This window comes from Pristis pectinata, chromosome 1 (assembly GCF_009764475.1).
Source record: "Pristis pectinata isolate sPriPec2 chromosome 1, sPriPec2.1.pri, whole genome shotgun sequence".
In the NCBI taxonomy this organism is placed as follows: Eukaryota; Metazoa; Chordata; class Chondrichthyes; order Rhinopristiformes; family Pristidae; genus Pristis; species Pristis pectinata.
The window spans coordinates 145,624,625-145,651,044 of record NC_067405.1 but is presented as its reverse complement, the minus strand read 5'-3'; the positions used below and the strand labels follow the sequence as shown (position 1 = coordinate 145,651,044).

General features: G+C 48.5%; 1 protein-coding gene across 3 annotated transcripts in view; it reads left to right on the top strand.

Annotated features, from left to right (window-relative positions):
• Positions 1-23,953, top strand: part of hhipl1 (HHIP-like 1) — a 46,832-nt gene extending 22,879 nt beyond the window's left edge. The window contains exons 5-10 of one of the 3 annotated variants that reach the window (XR_007957592.1): positions 5,453-5,579; positions 7,820-7,965; positions 10,674-10,755; positions 13,839-13,921; positions 18,940-19,546; positions 20,395-23,953. Coding sequence is in view for 2 of the 3 variants with exons in the window: in XM_052031398.1 (XP_051887358.1) it covers positions 5,453-5,579; positions 7,820-7,965; positions 10,674-10,755; positions 13,839-13,921; positions 18,940-19,490 (989 nt within the window). In the remaining variant the exon portion in view is untranslated. Of the gene's footprint in view, positions 1-5,452; positions 5,580-7,819; positions 7,966-10,673; positions 10,770-13,838; positions 13,922-18,939; positions 19,597-20,394 lie in introns of those variants that run through there. The other 2 variants (XM_052031398.1, XM_052031523.1) reach the window with 2 other exon arrangements.
• The last annotated feature ends 2,467 nt before the right edge of the window (positions 23,954-26,420 follow it).

Below are 26,420 nucleotides of genomic sequence, written 5' to 3'. Positions count from 1 at the left end.
TAGACCACCCTTCCCTGCTCCAGCTGCCTACCACCCCTCCTCACCTGGATCCACCTATTGCTTGCCAGCTCTTGCCCCACACCCTTTACCTCTTTACAGAGCATAGAACGTAGAACACTACAGCACGGTACAGGCCCTTTGGCCCACAGCGTTGTGCCGACATTTTATCCTGCTCTAAGATCTACCTAACCCTTCCCACCTACATAGACCCCATTTCTCTATCATTCATGTGTCTATCTCTCTTAAATGTCCCCAATGTATCTGCCCCCACAACCTCTGCCGGCAGTGCGTTCCACACACCCACCACTCTCTGTGTAAAAAAAAAACTACCCCTGACATCCCCCTTATACCTTCCTCCAATCACCTTAAAATTATGCCCCCTTGTGTTAGCCATTGTCGCCCTGGGAAAAAGTCTCTGACTGTCCACTCCATCTGTGCCTCTTATCATCTTGTGCACCTTTATCAAGTCCCCTCTCATCCTCCTTCTCTCCAAAGAGAAAAGCCCCAGCTCACTCAACCTATCCTCATAAGACATGCTCTCCAATCCATCAGTGGCTATCTCCCCTAGTCGCAGTCCAGACACAAAACATTGACTATCCATTTTCCTCCACAGATGCTGCCTGACCTGCTGAGTTCCTCCAGAGTTTCATGTGTTCCTCCGTAGGACATAGAACAGTACAGCACAGTACGGACCCTTCGGCCCACGATGTTGTGCTGACCTATATAAACCTCATCCCCATTCAATCTGTCCCCCTCTCTACTTCACCTCCCGTAACTCTCTATTTTTTTCATCCATGTGCCTATCTAATAGTCTCTTAAATGACCCTATTGTATCGGCCTCTACCACACACCCCTGGCAGTGCATTCCAGGCACCCACCAATCTCTGTGTACAAAACCTTCCTCTGACATCCCCCTGAACTTTCCTCAATGGGTGACCTCTAGTACTGGTCATTGCCACGCTGGGGAAAATGTATTGGCTGTCCACTCTGACTATGCCTCTCATAATCTTATACACCTCTCATCCTCTCTCACTCCAAAGAGAAAAGCCCTAACTTGCTCAACCTCTCCTCATAAGACGTGCTCTCCAATCCAGGCAGCATCCTGGTAAATCTCCTCTGCACCCTCTCTAAAGCTTCCACATCCTTCCTATAATGAGGCGACCAGAACTGAACACAGATGTGGTCTAACCAGGGTCTTATAGAGCTGCAACATTACCTTGCTGCTCTTGAACTCAGTGCCCCGGCTCCAGCAGCTTGTTTGTTGACCAGTATAACTGCTTACTTACTACAAGACAAAAGACTGTTCGGCCCATCAGGTCCATCCTAACAAAGTAATCCCATTCCCCCTCTCCTGTTCAGTGTTCGATTCTCCGGCATGGTTGCATGCAACAGCTGCTGGCAAATTAACAGGATGAAGCTTCCACATTTAAAAGAATCCTCCCAAACTCCTGGCGTTAGCTTAACCAGCAGAGAAATGAGCAGATTTCTTTGCAGGGATGCAGTCTGACCGTCGGAGGGTTCCACACAATGAATGGAAACAGCAACTCCTAACTCTCGACTGTTCAATTTATTATAGTAACAGCACCCTCCGTAGTTAGCACACGGTTCCATGGTTATAGAAAATAATAGTGTCATAGAGTCTTACAGCATGGAAACAGGCCCTTCAGCCCAACTCGTCCATGCTGACTGTGTTGCCCAGCGAGCTAGTCCCACCCACCTGTGTTTGGCCCAGAGCCCTCTAAACCTCTCCTATCCACGTATTTATCTAGATGGCTAATGTGTCCGCCCCAACCACTATTTCTGGCAGCTCATTCCAAATACGCACCACCCTTTGTGAACCATAGAACCATAGAGCAGTACAGCACAGTACAGGCCCTTCAGCCCACCATGTTGTGCCGACCTTCAAACCACACCTGAGACTATCTAACCCCTTCCTCCCACATATCCCTCTATCTTAAATTCCTCCATATGCTTATCTAACAATCTCTTGAATTTGACCAACTTACCTGCCTCCACCACCACCCCAGGCAGCGCATTCCATGCCCCAAACACTCTGTGGGTAACAAACCTTCCTCTGACGTCTCCCTTGAACTTCCCACCCATTACCTTAAAGCCATGTGAAGTAAAGTAAAGCAAAGTGAAGAAGCTGCCCCTGATGTCCCTTTTAAACCTCTCGCCTCTGATCTTAAGCCTACTGCCTCTTGTTTTTATCACCCCCTGCCTGGGGAAAAAGACGATGTGCTTTCACTCTGTCTCTCTGCCCCTCATGATCTTATACACCTCTATCAGGTCACCCCTTAATCTCCTACGTTCTAGGGAATAAAGTCCTAAGTCATTTACTCTATAGAGAATAACAAACAGAGTGTGTGCACCCAAACTTAGACACACCAGGGCTGCATAATTAGGTCTGGATATTAGTCATTTCTTCATTGTTGGTAAGCTGTGGGTTCAAGTTCAAGTTTATTATCATAGGCATAAATACACAGGGTATAAATGCCGTGAAAATTAGCTTTTTGCAGTAGCAGCTCAGTACATTACAAGATCAGGATAAACATGTTGACATAAATTTAAATGAACATAGAGTTGAACTGTGAGGTGTGGGGTCTTCAGGCTCCTGTACTTCCTGCCTGATGGCAGCATCGAGAAGAGGGCACGGCCCGGATGGTGGGGGTCCCTGATGATGGTCGTCACCCTCCTGAGGCATCGCCTCTTGTAGATGTCCTCGATGGTGGGGAGGGTTGTGCCCACGGTGGAACTGGCTGAGTCTCACCACTCTGTAGCCTCCTGCGATATTGTGCATTGGAGCCTCTGTACCAGGCGGTGATGAAACCAGTCAGAATGCTCTCCACCGTACATCTGTGGAGTGTTTGTGGGTGCCAATGCCCTGGGTAATGCAGGGAGTGGTAGCAACTGTACACATTATGAAAGTACCAGCTACTGATTATGTTTGAGGGAACAGCACCCCCTGCACGGATTAGAATGAAGAACAGCTAGCGTCAGTATGAAAGGATATATCATCCCCTATATGTATTAACAGTAATGGCAGTCCCTGTGGAGATTAGGGAAAACAGCAGCCCATGAATATTGGTATTGGTTTATTATTGTCACTTGTACTGAGGTACAGTGAAAAACTTGTCTTGCATATCGATTGTACAGGTCAATTCATTACACAGTGCAGTTACATTGAGTTAGTACAGAGTGCATTGAGGTAGTGCAGGTAAAAACAATAACAGTACAAAGTGTCACAGCTACAGAGAAAGTGCAGTGCAATAAGGTGCAAGGTCACAACAAGGTAGATCGTGAGGTCATAGTCTATCTCATTGTATAAGGGAACCATTCAATAGTCTTATCACAGTGGGGTAGAAGCTGTCCTTAAGTCTGGTGGGACGTGCCCTCAGGCTCCTGTATCTTCTGCCTGATGGAAGAGGAGAGAAGAGAGAATGTCCCGGGTGGGTGGGGTCTTTGATTATGCCGGCTGCTTCACCAAGGCAGCGAAAGGTAAAGACAAGAGTCCAAGGAGGGGAGGCTGGTGTCCGTGACGCGCTGGGCTGTGTCCACAACTCTCTGCAGTTTCTTGCGGCCCTGGGCAAAGCAGTTGCCATAGCAAGCTGTGATGCATCCAAATAGGATGCTTTCTATGGTGCATCGATAAAAGTTGGTGAGTGTCAAAGGGGATATACCGAATTTCTATAGCCTCCAGATGTTGTGGGACTGAGAGTTTCTGTGTACATGGTCAGAGAAATACTCTCCCTGTGTAAATAGGGGGTAAATTCATGGAGGAGACTTGACCTTGTGGGAGCTTCTGCACAGAGAGATAAAATAAGATTTCTTTATTAGTCACACGTACATCGAAACACACAGTGAAATGCATCTTTTTGCATAGTGTTCTGGGGGAAGCCTGCAAGTGTCACCACGCTTCCAGCGCCAACATAGCATGCCCACAACTTCCTAACCCGTACGTCTTTGGAATGTGGGAGGAAACCGGAGCACCCGGAGGAAACCCCACGCAGACAGGGGGAGAACGTACAAACTCCTTATAGACAGCGGCCGGAATTGAACCCGGGTCACTAGCGCTGTAATAGCGTTATGCTAACCGCTACACTACTGTGCCTGCCCCTATCTTAATCTTAATGCAGATCTGAATCTGCAAAAGGATCTTGGGTCCAAGTCCATAACTCACGGAAAGTAGCCACACAAGTAGATAGGGTGGCAAAGAAATGCTTGCCTTCATTGGTCAGGGCACTGAGTATAATAGCCAGGAAGTCATGTTGCAGCTGTAGAAAACTTTGGTTAGGCTGCACTTGGAGTATTGTTTGTAATTCTTGTTGTCCTGTTACAGGAAGGATGCAGAGGGGGTGCAGAAGAAGTTTACCAGGATGCTGCCTGGATTAGAGGGTATGAGCTATAAGGAGAGGTTGGACAAACTTGGGTTGTTTTCTCTGGAGCGTCGGAGGCTGAGGGGAGACCTGATGGAAGTTTAGAAATTATAAGAGCAATAGACAGAGGAGACAGTCAAAATCTTTTTCCCAGGGTAGAAATTTGGTCTCCGTTATGGGAAAGCCATCATTAAACTGGAAAGAGTGCAAAGAAGATTTACGAGGATGTTGCCAGGACTCGAGGGCCTGAGTTATAGGGAGAGGTTGGGCAGGCTAGGACTTCATTCCTTGGAGTGTAAGAGACTTTGAGGGGTGACCTTAGAGGTGTATGAAATCATGAGGGGCATAGAAGAGGTGAATGCACACAGTCTTTTTCCCAGGGGAGGGGAGCCAAAAACTAGAGGGTATAGGTTTAAGGTGAGCGGGGAAAGATTTAAGAGGGAACCGAGGGGCAAACATCTTCATGCAGAGGGTGGTCTATATATGGTATAAGCTGCCAGAGGAAGTGGTTGAGGCACTAACATTTAAAAGACATATGGACAGGTACACGGATAGGAAAGGTTTAGAAGGATATGGACCAAACACGGGCAAATGTGACTAGCTTAGGTGGGCATCTTGGTCGGCGTGGACCAGTTGAGCCGAAGGGCCTGCTTCCATGCTGTATGACTCTTTGGTATTAGAATTGGTTTGTTATTGCCACTTGTACCGAGGTACAGTGAAAAACTTGTCTTGCAAACCGATCGTACAGGTCAATTCATTACACAGTGCATTGAGGTAGTACAGGGTAAAAACAATACAGAATACAGAGTGAAATGTCACAGCTACAGGGGAGTGCTAAGGGACTCTATGACTCTAAGAGATGGCAATTCTCCTGGGTAACATCTACACCCACAAGTGACGTGGTGCCTAATTAGGTACCTAATATAATTCCTAACTCATCCAGTGAAATAGGGCATAAGAATTGTAATTACCGTGCTGACAGTCATTGTGTTTATGCTGGTGAACATTGGCACCAAATAATTGCAATGTTCCTGACCTGTTTTAACCCGGGATTCAATGCTGTCACTCTTTTACAGATGATGTCCTTCCTATATTTGCTTATCCTCATAGCGTTGGCAAGTCCGTCACTGGGGGCTACATTTACAGAGGTTGCGAATCTCCCAATCTAAATGGACTCTACATATTTGGAGATTTCATGAGTGGGTAAGGCTCTAACAACTGACTTGCCTTCAAAGGGGTTCTAAACAAAATGAAATCAATACCAAACATATTGGAAGATTTCAGAAAGCATAGGAACATAAAGAAGGAGATGAGGGTAAGATAAGATAAGATGCCTTTATTAGTCACATGTACCTCAAGACACACAGTGAAAAGCATCTTTTGCGTAGAGTGTTCTGGGAGCAGCCTGTAAGTGTCACCAGGCTTCCAGCACCAATGTAGCATGCCCACAACTTCCTAACCCATACGTCTTCGGAATGTGGGAGGAAACCGGAGCACCCGGAGGAAACCCATGCGGTCATGGGGAGAACGTACAAACCCCTTACGGACAATGGCCGGAATTGAACCCGGGTCGCTGACGCTGTAATAGGGTTATGCTAACCGCTACACTACCGTGACTACCAGTCCCTTGGATTTGCTATGATTGTGAGGTGCACAAGTACGGGGAGGTACAGGTACAATGAAAAACTTTCTTGCAGCAGCGTCACCGGCATGTAGGTGCAGACAACACACAGAACATAAATTATACATAAAGTGTACAAGACAGGGAAGGAAAAGACAGTAGAAAACAAGACCTTAGTGTAAAAAAAACACAATCAGAGACAAGTCCACGGCAGTGCAAGAGGTGGTCCATAGTGTTTCCTTGTTGAGGTAGGGTTAGGGTTGTGCAGGTCGGTTCAAGAACCGAATGGTTGTAAGGAGAGTAGCTGTTCCTGAACCTGGTGGTGTGGGACTTCAGGTCTTCAACAAGACCGTGGACGATCTTCTTCCTCAATGTTTTCGACATGACTCCTTTAATATTCAGAAACCTGTAGATCTCAACGTGATTAATGGTTGATCCTCCATGAATGTGAAAGAGCCACGACTCTCTGCATGAAGAGATTTCTCCCAATTTCAGTCCTAATTGGCAACAGACAGGAGTCAAAAAAGAATATCAATTTCCTGGGGGTTCTTGCCCCGGAACCTGGATATTGCAGGTCAGATTTGCTCCATTTCCCAGCCACAGTACTTCACCTCGCGCAGTTCTCACGCGCAGAGAAAACTCCTCAATGGCTCTCCTTTTCTTTCACCGGCTTTGTGAACAACTTGCTTGCCATAAGACCGTGAGATGTAGGAGCAGAATGAGGCCATTCGGCCCATCGAGTCTGCTCTGTCATTCAATCATGGCTGATTTTTTCTCAACGCCATTCTCCTGCCTTCTCCCTCTAACCTTTAAACCCCCTTACCAATCAAGAACCTATCAATCTCTGCCTTAAGTACACCCAATGACTTGGCCTCCACAGCCATCTGTGGCAATAAATTCCACAGATTCACCACTCTCTGGCTGGAGAAATTCCTCCTTATCTCAGTTCTAAAGGGACGTCCCTTTATTCTGAGGCTGTGCCCTCTGGTCCTGGACTCTCCCACTACTGGAAACATCCTCTCCACGTCCACTCTGTCCAGGCCTTTCAATGTTCGGTAGGTTTCAATGAGTTTCCCCCTCATCCTTCTAAACTCCAGCGAGTACAGGCCCAGAGCCATCAAATGCTTCTCATGCATTAACCCTTTCATTCCCAGGATCATTCTTGTAAACCTCCTCTGGACCCACTCCAGGGCTAGCACATCCTTCCTTAGATACGGGGCTCAAAACTGCTCGCAATATTCCAAATGCGGTCTGACCAACGCCTTGTAAAGCCTCAGCATTACATCCTTAAGAGATCTTTATTAGTCACATGTACATCGAAACACACAGTGAAATGCATCTTTTGTGTAGGGTGTTCTGGGGGCAGCCCGCAAGTGTCGCCACGCTTCCGGTGCCAACATAGCATGCCCGCAACTTCCTAACCTGTACGTCTTTGGAATGTGGGAGGAAACCGGAGCACCCGGAGGAAACCCACACAGACACAGGGAGAACGTACAAACTCCTTACAGACAGCAGTGGGAATTGAACCTGGGTCGCTGGTGCTGTAATAGCGTTATGCTAATCGCTACACTACCATGCCTGCCCTTACACTACCGTGCCCGCCCTTGCTTTTATATTCTAGTCCTCTTGAAATGGATGCTGACATTGCATTTGCCTTCCTTACTATCGACTCAACCTGCAAGTTAACCTTTGGGGGAATCCTGAACTCGTACTCCCAAGTCCCTCTGCACCTCTGATTTCTGAATTCTCTCCCCGTTAAGAAAATCGTCTAACACCTTTATTTTTCCTACCAAAGTACATTACCTTCCATTTGTCATTACAGACGTCTTATGGCTTTGGCTGAGGATTCCAGAACCAGAAAGTGGCAAAATCATAAGATCTGCATGGGCAAGGGTCAGACATGTTTTTTCCCAGGACTGCGTAATCAGTATCATCGGTACATTATCTCCTTCGCCGAGGATGAAGCAGGTACCGCTCACTGGCCACTATCCGCTGAGATTCTCAACTCTTATCTTTATAACATCAGCCTCAAAGTATCAGGGACATGAAGAGGTTGGAGAAGAGATTCACCAGCATGGAGTGTTTCAGTTATAAGCAGAGACTGGATAGGCTGGGTCAGAATCAGAATCAGATTTATTATCACTGACTTAGATGACGTGAAATATGTTGTTTTGTGGCAGCAGCACAGTGCAAGACATAAAATTACTATAAATTGCAAAATAAATAAATAGTGCAAAAAAAAGGAATAACGAGGTAGTGTTCATGGGTTCATGTGCCGTTCAGAAATCTGATGGCAGAGGGGAAGAAGCTGTTCCTGAATCATTGAGTGTGACTCTTCAGGCTGGAGGGGAGGGTTGTGCCTGTGATGGAGCCGGCTGAGTCTACAACCTTCTCAGGGACACGTAGGGATGGACAATAAACAGTAGGGCCCTGGGGATTGTTGAAGAACAGAGGGACTAGGAGTACATACATGCTTCCCTGAAACTGGTGTTACAGGTAGACAGGGTGGTGAAGAAAGCTTTTGGCACACTGCCCTTCATCAGTCAGAGCACTGAGCGTGGAAATTGGGATGTTATGTTGCAGTGGTACAAGAGGTTGGCGAGGCTGCATTTGGAATAATGTGTTCAGTTTGGTCACCCTGCGATAGGAAAGATGCCATTAAGCTGGAAGGAGTGCAGAGGATGTTTACGAGGATGTTGTCTGGATTCGAGGGACAGAGTTATGGAGAGAGGTTGAGCAGGTTGGGACTTTATTCATTGGAGTGTGGGAGAATGAGGGGTGATCTTATAGAGGTGTATAAAATCACGAGGGGCATAGATAGGGTGAATGTACATAGTCTTTTTCCCAGGGTTGGGGAATCAAAAACTAGAGGGCATAGGTTTAAGGTGAGAGGGGAAAGATTTAATAGGAACCTGAGGGGCAACACTTTCACCCAGAGGGTGGTCAGTATATGCAACGAGCTGCCAGAGGAAGTGGTTGAGGCAGGTACATTAACAACATTTAAAAGGTATTTGGACAGGTACATGGATAGGAAAGGTTTAGAGGGATATGGGCCAAACGCAGGCAAGTGGGACCAGCTTAGATGGGAATCCTGGTCGGCATGGACCAGTTGGGCCGAAGGGTCTGGTTCCGTGCTGTATGACTCTAAGACTCTAGATGCTGGCCTTGGCAGCTGTGAACAGATCTTAAAAAGGAATTCTTTTAATAAAAATCACACAGAAGAAGTTTCCATACTTACATAGTTTCACCCCAACATCAGTTCTCTAGATTCCCCCATAAACTTTAACCAATATTATTTAATATTTAGTTTTGTATACAGCCCCGGCCACGAGCTCTGTCCCAAGTCACTGCCTGCACCCCTCTCCTGGTTACGGCTGAGGTTGAACTGGTCCATGGCAACCTTGGGCTCCTCCTGCAGCCACATATCTAGCTCATCACCAGGACCTCAAACTTCCATCAACCAGCACAAACCTCCGACAAACGCCCGACCGACGTATCCACAGCCCGTACATGCCAGCGAGCATTGGGGAGAATGGCGGGATGGGTCTGCCCGCTGCTGCGGGGCTGCAGGCATCTTCTGCCCGGCGGGAACCCAGTTCACGGACGCATTTCCGACTTGCAGACTGTCCGAGTTATGAACAGTTGTCAGGAATGGAACGCTGTCGTAACACGTGGAGGGACCTGCACCAAATAGTGAGCATACGCTGCCCTACAGTGGATATGATGCATTCTGTATTCTGTCAAAGTCAAAGTTGGGTTTATTGTCACATGAACAAGTCCATGTGAGCACAGGTGCAATGAAAACCTTACTTGCAGCGGCATCACAGGCACACAGCATCATATGAGCAGCATTCACAAGAAAACCTGAACTAAAACATAAATTATACACAATTTTTACAAGAAAGAACACAATTAGAATTTTTTTAAAAACTCCAAAGTAATCAAAGTGGTCATAGTGTTGCTATTCTGTAGTGGATAGGATTATGCTGGGTGGTTCAAGAACCAAATGGTTGAAGGGAAGTAACTGTTCCTGAACCTGGTGGTGTGGGACTTCAGGCTTCTGTACCTCCTGCCCGACGGTAGCTGCGAGAAGATGGCACAGCCCGGATGGTGGGGATCTTTGATGATGAATGTTCTGTAGTGAGGGATTAAATGGTAATTGGTAAATTGGTTTATTACTGTCACATGTACCGAGGTACAGCGAAAAACTTTGTTTTGCATGCCGTCCATACAGATCATTTCATCACATCAGTGCATTGAGGTAGTACAAGGGAAAACAATAACAGAATGCAGAATAAAGTGTCACAGTTACAGAGAAAGTGCAGTGCAGGTAGACAATAAGGTGCAAGGTCATAACGAGGTAAACTTTGAGGTCAAGAGTCCATCTTATCGTACTAGGGAACCGTTCAATAGCCTTATAACAGTGGGATAGAAGCTGTCCTTGAGCCTGGTGGTACGTACTTTCAGGCTTTTGTATCTTCTGCCCGATGGGACAAGAGAGAATGTCCGGGGTGGGTGGGGTCTTTGATTATGTTGGCTGCTCTACCGAGGTAGACAAATAAATACTAAATATACCAATTCCTGAGGATTCCATGATCAGTAACATCTGAATTGTAGACATTAATGAGGATGGAAGATACTTACACATGTCTCTTCTCAATCTCTCTTGTCCCCAGGAGAATTATACTTCCTATCCACACGGATTCCGACGTCCACATCTCCTACTGGAGTGGTTTACAAAATAGTTGACCCCTCACGGTAAGCCACAATAAGTAAGTAAATATACCGGGTTGTGAGATCTTGCAGGTAAAATGTCAGCCTTGTAATCACCCAAGGACATTATAAAATGCATGTTCTGTGTATGTTTTTCAGGTGACCTGGTTCTATAAAGCTCTCAGCTTTAGCTTGGAACATAGAACAGAGAACAGTACAGCACAGGAACAGGCCCTTCGGCCCATAATGTCTGTGCCGAACACGATGCCGAATTAAACTAAATCTCTTCTGTCCGCACATGATCCGTATCCCTCCATTCCCGGCACATTCACATGTCTGTCTAATAGCCTCTTGAACACCACTATCGTATCTCCCTCCGCCACCACCCCTGGCAGCCCGTTCTAGGCACCCACCACTCTCTATGTAAAAAAACTTACCCCACACATCTCCTTTAAACTTTCCCCCTCCCACCTTAAAGCTATGTCCTCTAGTACTTGATATGGGAGAAAGATTCTGACTGTCTACCCTATCTATGCCTCTCGTAATCTTATGAACTTTTACCTTGGCTCCCGTCAGCCTACGACACTCCAGAGAAAACAGCTCAAGTTTGTCCAACCTCTCCTTATAGCTCATACCCTCTAATCCAGGCAGCATCCCAGTGAACCTCTTCTGCACCCTCTCCGAAGCCTCCACATCCTTCCTGTGATGGGGCGACCAGAACTGCACACAGTACTTCAAATACTCCAAGTATCTTAGCAGTATACTGTGAGAGAATTCTCCTCAAACTCTCATGTAGGGTCTTTATCGGAGGCCTCCACAATACAGAGGGGCAGACATCAATTTATACAGATATTGTCACGCACACTTAATGAATTCGGCACCATGAGTTTCAGTCAACCCTCAGAGATCCCGAGACAGACATCGCACCTATTTTCCAGCATAATTGAGTTATAATCAAGAAATTCAAAGACAGGTCTCACCCTCATTGTTTAGGACAAGCTTCCCACTCGTTGTTTATTGCACCCAGTACCCTTATTGTCTGGCATAACTGGTCTGCAACTGAGGCAATTGTAATTCACACCTATCCATGAGTCAGCAGCCTGTGTGCTCTTGCTTGCGAGGTATTTTTCCATCAGCTATATGCATGGCTACAGTTAATCACAGTTTTTAACCCTTTACTTCCTCACCAGGATACTATAGGAAGCAAGGAGAGAGATTTCTGAGCCCTTGGTGATGATCTTTGCATCCTCACTGGCCACAGGAGTAGTACCAGATGATTGGAGGGTGGCAAATGTTATTCCTTTGTTCAAGAAAGGGAGATAACCCTGGGAATTATAGACCAGTGAGTCTTACTTCAGTGGTGGGCAAATTATTGGAAAAGATTCTTAGGGACAGGATTTATGAGCATTTGGAGAAGCATAGTGTGATTAAGGACAGTCTGCATGGCTTTGTGTGGGACAAGTCGTGCCTCGTGAGCCTGATTGAATTCTTTGAGGATGTGACAAAACACATTGATGAAGGTAGAGCAGTGGATGTGGTGTATATGGACTTTAGTAATGTGTTTGTTAAGGTTCCCCCGATAGGCTCATTCAGAAGGTTGGGAGGCATGGGATCCAGGGAAACTTGGCTGTGTGTCTTCAGAATTGGCTCACCCATAGAAGACAGAGGGTGGTGGTAGATGGAACGTATTCTGCCTGGAGGTCGGTGACCAGTGGTGTTCCGTAGGGATCTGTTCTGGGACCCCTGCTCCATGTGATTTTTATAAATGGATGAGGATGTGGAAGGGTGGGTTAGTAAGTTTGCTGATGACGTGAAGGTTGGTGGTGTTATGGTTAGTGTAGATGGTTGTCGAGGGTTACAATGGGACATTGATAGGATGCAAAGCTGGGCTGAGAAGTGGCAGATGGAGTTCAACCCAGAAAAGTGTGAAGTGATTCACTTTGGAAGATCAAATTTGAAGGCAGAATACAGGGTTAATGGTAGGATTCTTAACAGTGTGGAGGAACAGAGGAATCTTTGGGTCCAAATCCATAAATTCCTCAAAGTTGCTGTGTAAGTTGATGGGGTTGTTAAGAAGGTATATGGTGTGTTGGCCTTCATTAGTCAGGGTACTGAGTTCAAGAGTAATGTTGCAGCTCTATAAAACTATGGTTGGATCACACATAGAATGTTGTGCCCAGTTCTGGTCACCTCATTATAGGAAGGATGTGGAAGCTTTAGAGAGGGTGCAGAAGAGATTTACCAGGATGCTGCCTGGATTGGAGAGCATGTCTTATGAGGATAGGTTGAGTGAGCTGGGGCTTTTCTCTTTGGAGAGAAGGAGGATGAGAAGTGACTTGATAGAGGTGCACAAGATGATAAGAGGCATCGATAGAGTGGACAGTCGGAGACTTTTTCCCAGGGCGACAATGGCTAACACGAGGGGATGTAATTTTAAGGTGATTGGAGAGGAGATATCAGAGGTAGGTTTTTTACACAGAGAGTGGTGGGTGCGTGGAACGTACTGCCAGGTTGCTGGTAGAAGCAGATACATCTGGGACATTTAAGAGACTCTTATATAGGCACATGGATGATAGAAAAGTAGAGGGCTATGTGGGAGGGAAGGGTTAGATTGATCTTAGAGTAGGCCAAAAGGTTAGCACAACGTCCTGAGCTGAAGGGCCTGTACTATGCTGTAATGTTCTAAAACTTCAAAACTTCCAAATTATTGTCACATGTACCAAGGTACAGTGAAAACCTTTGCTTTGCATGCCATCCATACAGATCATTTCACCACATCAGTACATTGAGGTAAATTGGTTTATTATTGTCACACGTACTGAGATACAGTGAAAAACTTTTGTTTTGCATGCCGTCCATACAGATCATTTCATCACATCAGTGCATTGAAGTAGTACAAGGGAAAACAATAACAGAATGCAGAATAAAGTGTTACAGTTACAGAGAAAGTGCAGTGCAGGGAGACAATAAGGTGCAAGGTTATAACGAGGTAGATTGTGAGGTCAAGAGTCCATCTTACTGTACAAGATAGGTATGGTGGGTCTTTGCAGAGGAAAGGGAGGGAGGAAGGAAAATGTTCAGGAAGGAAGGAGTTATTTCAATCCTAATCCTTGTTCTCTCTCGCCCAGGAGAGCACCACCCGGAAAATGTCACTACACATCGCTGCCGGTTAAAGTGAAAAGCCGGCTCATCAGCTTTGTACCCCGGCCAAGTAAGTATATTATTCTCAGCAAGCACTGTGTCGCCAATGAGCCTGGCCAGTTGATTGCAATGGCTTCAAGCTCACTCAAAGCAGATCAAGGCCATCCCGAGAGCAGTTGTCTGCAGTTCTGGGTGCCCTGTGACAGAAAGGATTTGGGAGGCTTTGGAGAGGGTGCAGAAGAGGTTCACCAGGATGCTGCCTGGATTAGAGGGTATGAGCTATAAGGAAAATCTTTAACAGTTTGTGTTGCACTTTGGAAGGTCAAATGTAAAGGGAAAATATACTGTTAATTGCAGGACCCTTAACAGCATTGATGTACAGGGGGATCTAAGGGTGCAAGTCCAGAGCTCCCTAAAAGTGACCACGCAAGTAGATAGGATTGTAAAGAAGGCATACGGCGTGCTTGCCTTCATCAGTTGGGGTGTTGACTGTAAGGGTCAGGAAGTCACGTTGCAGCTTTGGAAAGGGTACAGAAGAGGTTTACCAGGATGGATTAGAGTGTATGAGCTGTAAGGAGAGGTTGGACAAACTTGGGTTGTTTTCTCTGGAGCGTCGGAGGCTGAGGGGAGACCTGATGGAAGTTTATAAAATTATGAGAGGCACAGATAGAGTTAACAGTCAGAATCTTTTACCCAGGGTAGAAATGTCAAGTACAAGAAGTCACATATTTAGGGTGAGGGGGGAAAGTTTAAAGGAGATGTGTGGGGCAAGTCTTTTACACAGAGAGTGGTGGGTGACTGAAGCGGGCTGCCAGGGGTGATGGTGGAGGCAGATACAACAGTGATATTTAAGAGACATTCAGACAGATGAACTGGCAGGGGATGAAGGGGTATGGATGATGCCAGCAGATGGGATTAGTTTAATTTGGCGTGGTGTTCGGCACAGACATGGTGGGCCGATCTGGAGTTACTCTGACACAAGAGATTCTGCAGATTCTGGAAGCTGGAGCAATAAACAAAAAGTGCAGGAGGAACTCAGCAGGTCGGGCAGCATCCGTGGAGGGAAATAAACAGTCGACGTCTCCGGCCGAGACCCTTCATCAGGACTGGAAAGGAAGAGGGCAGAAGGCAGAATAAGAAGGTGGGGGGAGGGGGAGGAGCACACGCAGGCAGGGGAGAGGTGAGTCCAGGTGAGAATGGGGAGGGTAGGTGGGTGGGGGCGGGGGGAGATGTAATAAGCTGAGAGGTGATGGGTAGAAGAGGCAAAGGGCTGACGAAGGAGGAATCCGGTAGGAGAGGGCAGTGGACCATGGAATAAAGGGTGAGGGAGGGGAGGAGAGGAGATGGGCAGGTCATCAAGGTGAGGGAAGGGAGCCACAGGGATGAGGGAAGACAAAGGAGTTGGGGGGGGGGGAGAAAAAGAAGGAGAGGGGTTACCAGAAGCTGGAGAAATCGATGTTGAGGCCGTCAGGTTGGAGACTCCCAAGGCTGAATATGAGGTGTTGTTCCTCCAACCTGCGTCTGGCCTCAACGTGGCAGTAGAGGAAGCCGTGGACGGACATGTCAGTGTGGGAGTGGGGTGTGGAATTGGTGGGCGGCCACCGGGAAGTCCTGGCTGTTGCGGCGGATGGAGTGAAGGTGCTCGACGAAGCGGTCGCCCAATCTGCGTCGGGTCTCGCCGATGTACAGGAGGCCGCACCGGGAGCACCGGATGCAATAAATGACACCCTCGGAATCACAGGGGAAGCGCTGCCTCACCTGGAAGGATTGTCTGGGACCCTGAATGGTGGTGAGGGAGGAGGTGTAGGGACAGGTGTAGTACTTGGTGTTGTTGCAGGCATAAGTGCCAGGGGGGTTATTGGTTATTGGTGGGGAGGGATGAGTGGACAAGGGAGTTGTGGAGAGAGTGGTCCCTACAGAAAGCCCGGGGGGGGGGGGGTGGGGTGGGGTGGAGGTGGTGAGGGGAAGATGTGTCTGGTGGTGGGATCCCGTTGGAGGTGGCAGAAGTTGCAGAGTAGGATATATTGGATACAGAGGCTCGAGGGGTGGTAGGTAAGGACAAGGGGAACCCTATCCCTGTTATGTTGGTGGGGAGGGGGTGAGGGCAGACATGTGGGAAATGGAGGAGATACGAGTGAGGCAGCATTGATGGTGATGGAAGGGAAACCCTGGTTACTGAAAAAGGAGGAGATCTCTGATGTACCGAAAAAGTTACTCTGGCTGCCCAGGTAGATGGGTGTGAGGATGGATCTGATAGCTGAAGAAGGCAACTTCCAAACGTGCAGTTACCTGTCCAATGAGATGCCCTCCTTTGATGTAAGATGTGGGATAAGCAGGAAGAGACGGAGACATACAACATGGAAAGAGGCCCTTCGGCCCAGCCAGTCCATGCTGGCCATTCATCACCCATTTACACCAATCCCATTTTATTCTCCCCACACTCTCTCCCCAGATTCTCCCCCTCACCCACACACTAGGGGCATCTTACAGCGGCCAATTAACCTACCAACCCGCACGTCTTTGGGATGTGGGAGGAAACCGGAGCACCCGGGGGGAAACCCATGCGGTCACAGGGAGAACGTGCAAACTCCACACAGATGGCACCGGAGGTCGGGATCGAACCCGGGTCTCTGGCACTGCCTTCTTCCCAGGGTTGGGGAATCAAGAACTAGAGGGCATAGGTTTAAGGTGAGAAGGGGAGAGATTTAGTGGGATCCTGAGGGGCAACCTTTTCACCCAGAGGGTGGTCAGTACATGGAACGAGCTGCCAGGGGAAGTGGTTGAGGCAGGTACAATAACAACATTTAAGAGACATTCAGACAGGTACACAGATAGGAAAGGTTCAAAGAGATATGGGCCAAATGCAGGGAAATAGGACTAGCTTAGGTGGGCACCTTGGTTAGCATGGATGAGTTGGGCCGAAGGGCCTGTTTCTGTGTTATATGACTGTACCAGCTGTACCACTGTGCCATCAGTCAGATGAGACAATGGTGCTGGGTCCCATCTGCTCAGTATTTTGAGGTGCTCCTGACTGAGAACTCGATTGCTAAATCTGTCTGATCCTCTGTCTACACTTCTCGCCTCCTCGGTAAAGCAGCCAGCATAATCAAAGACCCCCCCCCACCACCACCCTGGACATTCTCTCTTCTCCCCCCTCCCATCGGGCAGAAGATACAAAAGCCTGAAAGCACGTACCACCAGGCTCAAGGACGGCTTCTATCCTGCTGTTGTAAGACTATTGAACAGTTCCCTAGAACAATAAGATGGACTCTTGACCTCACAATCTACCTCGTTATGGCCTTGCACCTTATTGTTTGCCTGCACTGCACTTTCTCTGTAACTGTGACACTTTATTCTGCATTCTGTTATTGTTTTCCCTTGTACTACTTCGATGCACTGATGTGATGGTATGATCTGTATGGATCAAAATTGAAAAACACGATGATGCTGGAGGATTCAATATTTGAACCTTGGATTCTCCCACTTTAGGTAACCCCCCCCCCCACCACAAACACCCCCCCCCACCACGCTTCTTCTCTTCCTCCCTTTCCCAGCCCTTCTTTCCCTCCCTCTCCTTACCTCTGACCTATCCCCCGGTGGATCTGCCCTCCCCTCCTCCCGCACACCTGCCCATCACCGTCTCTTATCTGCGTCTACCTATCACCACCCTGTGCCCGCCCCGCCTCCCCTCTTCTGTCCACCTATCACTGCTCTGCTTTTCCCTCCTATATATTGGGCTTCCCCTTTTCCCATCTCCAGTCCTGAAGAAGGGTCCTGACCCGAAACGTTGACCGCCTGCTTTTCTCCGCGGATGCCGCCTGGTCCGCTGAGCTCCCCCAGCATCATCATAGTGTTTTTCATCTGCATTCCAGCATCTGCATTCCTCTGTTTCTCTGGTATGCAAGACAAGTTTTTCACTCTGCCTCGGTACGTGTGACAATAATAAACAAATTATTGTTGTCACATGATATAAAGAGAGGTTGAACAAACTTGGGTTGTTTTCTCTGGAGCAGTGGAGGCTGAGGGGAGATCTGATAGAGGTTTATAAGGTTATGAGAGGCATAGATAGAGGAGACAGCCAGTATCTTTTTCCCAGGGTCGAAATGTCTAATACCAGAGGCCATGCATTTAAGGTGAGATGGGGCAAGTTCGAAGGAGATGTGCGGGGTGGGTTGTTTTACACAGAGAATGGTGGGTGCCTGGAATGTGCTGCCAGAGGTGGTGGTGGAGGTGGATACGATAGAGGCGTTTAAGAGACTCTTAGATAGGCACATGGATGTGCAGAGAATGGAGGGATATGGCCGTTGTGTAGGCAGAAGGGGTTAGTTTAGTTAGGCGTTTAATTGCTAGTTTAATTAGTTCAGCACAGCATGGTGGGCCAAAGGGCCTGTTGGTATTGGTATTGGTTTATTATTGTCACTTGTACTGAGGTACAGTGAAAAACTTGTCCTTGCATACTGATCGTACAGATCAATTCATTACACAGTGCAGTTACATTGGGTTAGTACAGAGTGCATTGAGGTAGTACAGGTAAAAACAATAACAGTACAGAGTAAAGTGTCACAGCTGCAGAGAAAGTGCAGTGCAATAAGGTGCAAGGTCACAACAAGGTAGATCGTGAGGTCAGTGTCCATCTCATCGTATAAGGGAACTGTTCGATAGTCTTATCACAGTGGGGTAAAATCTACCTTTAAGCCTGGTGGTACGTGCCCTCAGGCTCCTGTATCTTCTACCCAATGGAAGAGGAGAGAAGACAGAATGTCCCGGGTGGGTGGGGTCTTTGATTATGCTGGCTGCTTCACCAAGACAACGAGAGGTAAAGACAGAGTCCATGGAGGGGAGGCTAGTTTCCATGATGCGCTGGGCTGTGTCCACAACTCTCTGCAGCTTCTTGCGGTCCTGGGCAGAGCAGTTGCCGTACCAAGCCGTGATACATCCTGATAGGATGCTTTCTATGGTGCATTGATAAAAGCTGGTGAGAGTCAAAGGGCACAAACCGAATTTCTTTAGCCTCCTGAGGAAGTAGAGGCGCTGGTGAGCTCCCTGTGCTGTACTGTTCTGTGTCCTACGTGCTCCTCTGTTGTACAGGACAGACACACCGGTCCAGGAAAAAGCCAGCCAAGAACAAACCAAGGGGAGAACAGAGGCCAGGGCTCCGGGAGGGGAGCAGCCCAGACTGGTTCCAGGAGCTCCTGAGAACCCTGGAGAGGCTGCAAGCAGAACTGGACGCAGCCACCGAGCAGCCAGCAGCCAGCTCTCCGGTGGGGAGTGCCGAAGCCCGCCCTGGCCCGGGCCGTGACTCGCGGCCTCAGGGCGCGCCTGCCGAGGGGGCGGTGCGCCTTGCCGGGGGGCGGGACCGTGGCAGGGTGGAGCTGTACATTGGAGGGGTGTGGGGGACGGTGTGCGACGACCTGTGGAACGAGCAGGCTGCTGCGGTGGTGTGCCGCCAGCTGGGGTTCTCCGGTGCCCTCCGGGCCTACCGCAGGGCCGAGTTCGGTGAGGGGAGTGGGCCCATCCTGCTGGACGACGTGGAGTGCGACGGGAACGAGAGGACCCTCCTCGAGTGCCGTCACTCGGAGATCGGAGACACCAACTGCTCCCACCGAGAGGATGCGGGGGTAATGTGCCTCCCCTCCTAGCCTTGAGTAATGGCGGGTAGGCCTCATGCCTGGCCCACACAGGGACACGGGAGACGGTAGTGCCGGAGACTGGAGCCACACACAATCTGCTGCAGGGACTCAGCGGTTGAGCAGTTTTCTTTGGGGGGTGGTGAGGTTGGTGTTGAGGGGGTTGGGTGGTGGGGGTGTGGGGGCTGTGGTGGAGGTGGGAGTGGTGGGCATGGGGTGTGGCCGTGAGTTGAGGGAGGCGGCCGTGGGGGGGTGTGTGGGGGGGGTTGGTGGGGTGTGTTGTTGGGGTGGGGGTTGATGCGATGGTGGCGTGGGGGTGTGTGGGGGGTGGGACTGGGGGGCATGGAGGGGTTGGGGGGTGTGGGGGGATTGGCGGGATGGGGTGGTATGTGGGGGTGTTGAGGGGGTTGGTGGGGGGTGGTGGGGGTTTGGTGGCGTGTGTTGGGGGGCTGGTGGGATGGTGGGGTGGGGGTGTGGTGGGGGTGTGGAAGGGGTGGGGGTGTTGAGGGAGTTGGTGGGGTGTTGGGGGGGGTGGGGGGTGGGTGGGGTGGGGGGGTTGGGGGGGGGTGTGGTGGGGGTGTTGGTTGAGTGTGTTGGGGGGTTGAGGGGATGGTGAGGTGGAGGTGTGTGGGGGGTGTGTGGGGTGGGAGTGGAGGGGTGGGTGAGGGGGTGGAGTGGGGTGGGGGAATGGATAGTCAACATTTCAGCGTCGAGAGACCCTCATCTGTCCAGATGATGTTGGCTGCTTTGCCGAGGCAGCCAGAAGTGTAGGCAGAGGACCGGGTCAATAGGGCCAACTGTTGCGGCAGAATCACTTCCGAAAGGCATCCTCTTCAGCCAAGAGCATCAAAAAACAGGAGCAAGGGTCCCAATGCAGGGTTTCAACCAGAACCATGACAATTCCTTCCCTCCACAGACGCTGCTCGACCCGCTGAGTTCCTCCCGCAGAGAGACACAAGAGACTGCAGACACTGGAATCTGGAGCAACAAACGATCTGCGGGTCGAGCAGCATCTGTGGAGGGAAAGGAATTGTCGACGTTTCGGGTCAGAACCCCGCATCAGGACGCCAGAACACGAAACAGGAGCAAGGGTTCCGATGCAGGGTTTCAAAGCAAAACGTCGACAATTCTGCTTGCCACACAGAAGCTGCTCGAGCCACTGAGTTCCTCCAGCAGATTGTTTGTTGCATTAACTTGTAATGCAACCCATCTGTGACACCACAATCTTAGAACAGAATAGTTCTCACTGTCGTTAGTGTGGGGACTGTGGCTAATATCAACGGCAGGTGCCTGCAAGTAATTCCTTTGAAATTCATTCTTTTCAAAGATCCACTACCATTTTCAAAATAATATTGCGTTTTCAACATAGTGTACTGTTAACGAGTTCTCATTTTTGTTCAGTGTTTAATTTGTTCAATGCACTCAGTCTTTTTCCCAGGGTTGGGGAATCAAGAACAAGAAGGAATAGGTTTAAGGTGAGAGGGGAGAGATTTAATTGGAATCTGAGGGGCAACATTTTCACCCAGAAGGTGGTCAGTATATGGAATGAGCTGCCAGAGGAAGTGGTTGAGGCAGGTAAAGTCAAAATCAAAGTGGAGGTTATTGTCACATGCACAAGTCCATGTGTGCACAGGTGCAATGAAAAACTTACCTGTAGCAGCATCACAGGCACAGAGCATCAGGTACACAACATTCACAAGGAAAACATGTTAAACATAAATTATACAACATTTTATTAAAATAAGTCCATAGTAGTGCAAAGTTGCTGTACTGGGGTAGTGATTAGGGTGGTTTGTTCAAGAACCGAATGGTTGTAGCTGTTCCTGAACCTGGTGGTGGGAGACTTCAGGCTTCTGTACCTCCTGCCCGATGGGAGCTGCATAAACAAATATATTACATTATATAATACACTAACATTTAAAAGACAGTTGGACAGGTACGTGGACAGGAAAGGTTTAGAGGGATATGGGCCAAACACACAAAAATGGGACTAGCTCAGATTGGTATCTTGGTCGACATGGATGAGATGGGCCGAAGGGCCTGTTTCCGTGCCGTATGACTCTATGAGTCTAATCCCTTGCAGCAGAAAAGGCAGGTTTATTAAACCCAAAGCTCCCTGGGCAATCAGGGAGACACTGATTAAACTAAAGCAGAAGGTCGGGTGACAGACACCAGGACGATAACACAGCCAGGCCGATCATAGAACGTTCAGAGTGAAAGAAGAGAGGCAGAGAGAGCACGAGAAGTAAAATGACAGCAAACACAAAGGGAACCCAAATATCTTATCCGGGCATCTCAACAGTAAGCAAGTGATACGAAGAAAGGAGATCCAAACAGGGACCAAAAGGAGGTCTATTCACAGGCAGGAGGAATGGCTGATCTACTGAGTTACTGTCCATCGGTCGTCACTGTGGAAGGGGATTCTGTTGGAGTCTCAGCAAAGGAAAATGTGGGTGAGATTCTGGATGGTCCAAACACTGAGAAAGAGCAGGTGGGAGAGATACATTAGATCCTGAATTCCTGAGGTTATGGAGAAGATGGTGGGAAACCATTCCATTGGTGCAGGGGTCAAGAACCAGGAGGAAATGAAGGAAGGTGATTGGGCAAAAGAACCAGGAGGAAAAACTTTTTGATGCAGTGAGTGGTCAGACTCTGCAGTCTTATGTGTGTGTGTGGGTGTGTGTGTGTGAGAGAGTGTGTGTGTGTGTGAGAGTGTGTGTGTGTGAGTGTGTGTGTGTGAGAGTGTGGTGTGTGAGAGTGTGTGTGTGAATGTGTGTGTGTGAGAGTGTGTGTGTGAGAGTGTGTGTGTGAATGTGTGTGTGTGAGAGTGTGTGTGTGAGAGTGTGTGTGGGTGAAAGTGTGTGTGTGAGAGTGTGAGTGTGTGGGTGAGTGTGTGGGTGAGTGTGTGTGTATGTACAGGTGTGGGTGTATGGGTGTTTGTGCATACACACATACAGACACACACCACACACACACACACACACACACATACACCACATCCACACAAAGACACATGCACACACACACCCATACACATAGACATACGCCACATACACACCACACACAGACATACAGATGCACAAGCACACAGACACACAAACACACATATACAAACACCAACATACACAGACACACACAAACACACACACAATGCTGGATATTCTCAACAGGTCAGGCACCATCTGTGAAAAGAACAAGCTGAAATGATCTTTTTGGTCAATAACCTTCAATCAGAGGAAGTTGACTAACTTTGGGGAGAACAGGTGGGGGGGGGTTTGGCTTTGCCTGTCTGAGCTGACAGAGATCGTACAGGTGGAGGCTGCACAGAAAATCAGCCTCGGCCCTCGTTACTGTGACGGCAACAACCTGCCGGCTGGGGTTATCCTGGGAACTGCACCTTAATTTCAGGGCAGCTGGAGTGAAGACTTTCCCCTGCGGTTTGTACCTACCTCAATGAACTCAGCTCCTTCTCAACGTTAAACAAATCTCAGGTGGTTAATGATCCCTCAACGAGGTGTTGGGTTGAATGAACACGTCCCACTGAGGGAGGGTCTTGCCCAAGGGTTGACATCAGTGACTCTCTGAAGTATGAATCTCCAGAACCTCCAGGCACTGTGCAGGCACAAGCCCAATACCCAATGTACCAGGTGTCAAGAGACATGGTAAACATGTCAAGTCCTAAAACAAATGCAATGCGAAGCCACCGAACTGGAAAGGGTGCAAAAGACATTAGTAAACTGGCATCTAATTGTCATTTAACATTAAAAAGATTTATGAGGGTGTTTCCGGGGATAGAGGGCTTGAGTTATAAGGAGAGACTGTAGAGCCGCTGCTTACAGCGCCAGAGACCCAGGTTCAATCCCAACCTCGGGTGCTCTCTGTGTGTGGAGTTTGCACATTATCCCTGTGACTGCGTGGGTTTCCCCTGGGTGCTCCGGTTTCCTCCCACATCTCACGTTGTAGATGACACCAAAAGTGGGCAGTGAGGAAGATTGTCCAAGGTCACAACAGGATCTGGATCAACTGGGAAAGTGGGCCAAGAAGTAGCAGATGGAATTTAACTCAGACAAGTGCAAACTGTTGCACTTTGGGAAGTCAAACCAGAGCAGGACTTATACAGTGAATAGCAGAGCCCAGGGGAGTGTAGACAGAGAGATCAAGGGGTGCAAATACATAGTTCCCTGAAAGTGGCAACACAGACAGGGTGGTGAAGAAGGTTTATGCTTGCCTTCATTAGCCATGGCATCATGTTACGCAGTTGTACAAACCATTGGTGAGGCCACACTTGGAGTGTTGTGTGTTGTTCTGGTCACCCAGCTATAGGAAAGATGTGATTAAGCCAGAAAGGGTGCTGTAAGGATTCACAAGAATGTTGCCTTGACTGGAGGGCTTGAGTTACAAGGAGAGATTGGATAGACTGGGACAATTTTCCCTGGAGCGTTGGAGGCTGAGGGGAGAGCTGATAGAAGTTTATAACGTTATGAGAGGCGTAGATAGGAGAGACAGTCAGAGTGTTTTTCCCAGGGTAGAAATGTCAAGTACTAGAGGACATGGGTTTAAGGTGAGAGGGGGAAAGTTTAAAGGAGATTAACGAGGCATTTTTCTACACAGAGTGGTGGGTATTGGTATTGGTTTATTATTGTCACTTGTACCAAGGTACAGTGAAAAACTTGTCTTGCATACCGATTGTACAGTTCAGTTCATTACACAGTGCACTGAGGTAGTACAGGGTAAAACAATAACAGAATACAGAGTAAAGTGTCACAGTTACAGAGAAAGTGCAGTGCAGGCAGACAATAAAGTGCAAGGTCATAAAGAGGTAGATTGTGAGGTCAAGACTCCAATTTATCGTACTAGGGAACCATTCAATAGCCTTATAACAGCGGGAGAGAAGCTGTCCTTGAGCCTGGTGGTATGTGCCCTCAGGCTCCTGCCTGATGGGAGGGGGGAAGAAGAGAGAATGCCCGGGGTGGGTGGGGTCTTTGATTATGTTGGCTGCTTTACCAAGGGAGCGAGAAGTGTAGACAGAGTCCATGGAGGGGAGGCTGGTTTCCGTGATGTGCTGAGCTGTGTCCACAACTCTCTGCAGTTTCTTGCAGTCCCGGGCAGAGCAGTTGCTGTACCAAGCTGTGATGCATCTGGATAGGATGCTTTCTATGGTGCCTGGAACACTGCCGGGGAGGTGGTGGGAGCAGATATGATAGCAACTTTTAAGAGGACCATGAGCAGGCAAGGCATGGAGGGATATGGACCATGTGCAAGGAGGTGGGATTTGTTTAATTTGACATCACGGTCGGCACAGACAGAATGGGCCGAAGGGCCTGTTCCTGTGCTGTACTGTTCTATGATCTATTGGCATTGGTGGTTTATTATTGTCACTTGTGCCGAGGTACAGTGAAAATCTTGTCCTGCATACCGATCGTACAGGTCAATTCATTACACGGTGCAGTTACATTGAGTTAGTACAGTGTGCATTGATGTAGCGCAGGTAAAAACAATAACAGTACAGAGTAAAGTGTCACAGCTACAGAGAAAGTGCAGAGCAATAAGGTGCAAGGTCACAACAAGGTAGATCGTGAGGTCAGAGTCCATCTCATCATGTAAGGGAACCGTTCAATAGTCTTATCACAGTGAGGTACAAGCTGTCCTTGAGAAGGTGAAAGATTGAAAGGGGATTTGAGGAGAAATTTTTTCACCCAGAGGGTGGTCAGTATACGGAACGAGCTGCCAGAGGAAGTGGTTGAGGCGGGTACATTAACAACATTCAAGGGGCACTTGGACAGGTACACGGATAGGAATGGTTTAGAGGGATATGGGCCGAACACAAGCAAGATGTCTGGCTGAGATAGGCGTCTTGGTCAGCATGGACCAGTTGGGCCAAAGGGCCTGTTTCCATGCTGTATGACTCTACGAATCGCAAAGACGTGCGGGTCGGTGGGTTAATTGGCTGCTGTGTATTACCCCTGGTGTGTAGGTGAGAGGTGGAAATGTGAGAACGAACAGGTTTCAGAGACCGAACGACTTCCTTCTGTACTGTGGTTAGTAAGCAACCTCAGTTGTGGACAATCTGTTGCTGCCAGTTTGATGACTGATCTCCAAGAGCTAACACATTTTTGGCCACATCACTATTGCATACGTAAAGCATTCTGTTACATCTCTCCTTGTACTGATCTAAGCCACATGAAGTGAAGTTTACTAATGTGGATAAATGTAATGCTAAATAAACAAATAGTTATTCAAACTGAGCTATCTTTGATGTGATTAACCACATTCGGAAGTAAGACATAAATCCTGCATCCACAGCTAGTTTACGAGGTTACCATTTGAAATGGAGTTTCTCGGGGTGCCGATCCTGCTTGTGTTGGCACCTGACGTGCTTTCTTACTCTAGGGAGAACGTGCCAAGCTTGCCTTCTGTGGATCTCGGTACTCTCGGCTTTGGGGACTCCTCTGTGTCGATGGCTGAGCGATAGTTACCTCGCTGTGATCCCCTTCTACACCTAGATTCTGAATCGTGACAGCTTGGTGGAAAGGTGTTCCAATCTTCTCCCACTTTGAGCCCCGTCTTCGAGGAACTCTTGGCCTTCGCCTGAGATGTTCGGGGGGTTCTCCTCCAGAGGTGTCTTCTGGCTCTGCCTCTGGACACTGTCCCCACCCAGGGAGGGTAACTGGAACCTCCTTGCTGTGGATCCGTCAGGAGTTGGGCCCTGTGTTGTTGCCAGGATGAGACTGAACACCGCTTCTCTTTAGCTTTCTCCTCGCACCGACAGACGATGTCCAGGATGTCCAAGTAAGTGCAGAATGTTGGCTTGGACGCAGCTGACGATGACCTGTGGGTTCAATATTGCATTTTGCACAATGAATCTTTCACTGTATTGTTGCTGTCTTACAACCAATAACTTTCATGCTTGGCTAAGATCAGAGTAAGCTTAAACCAGGGGAT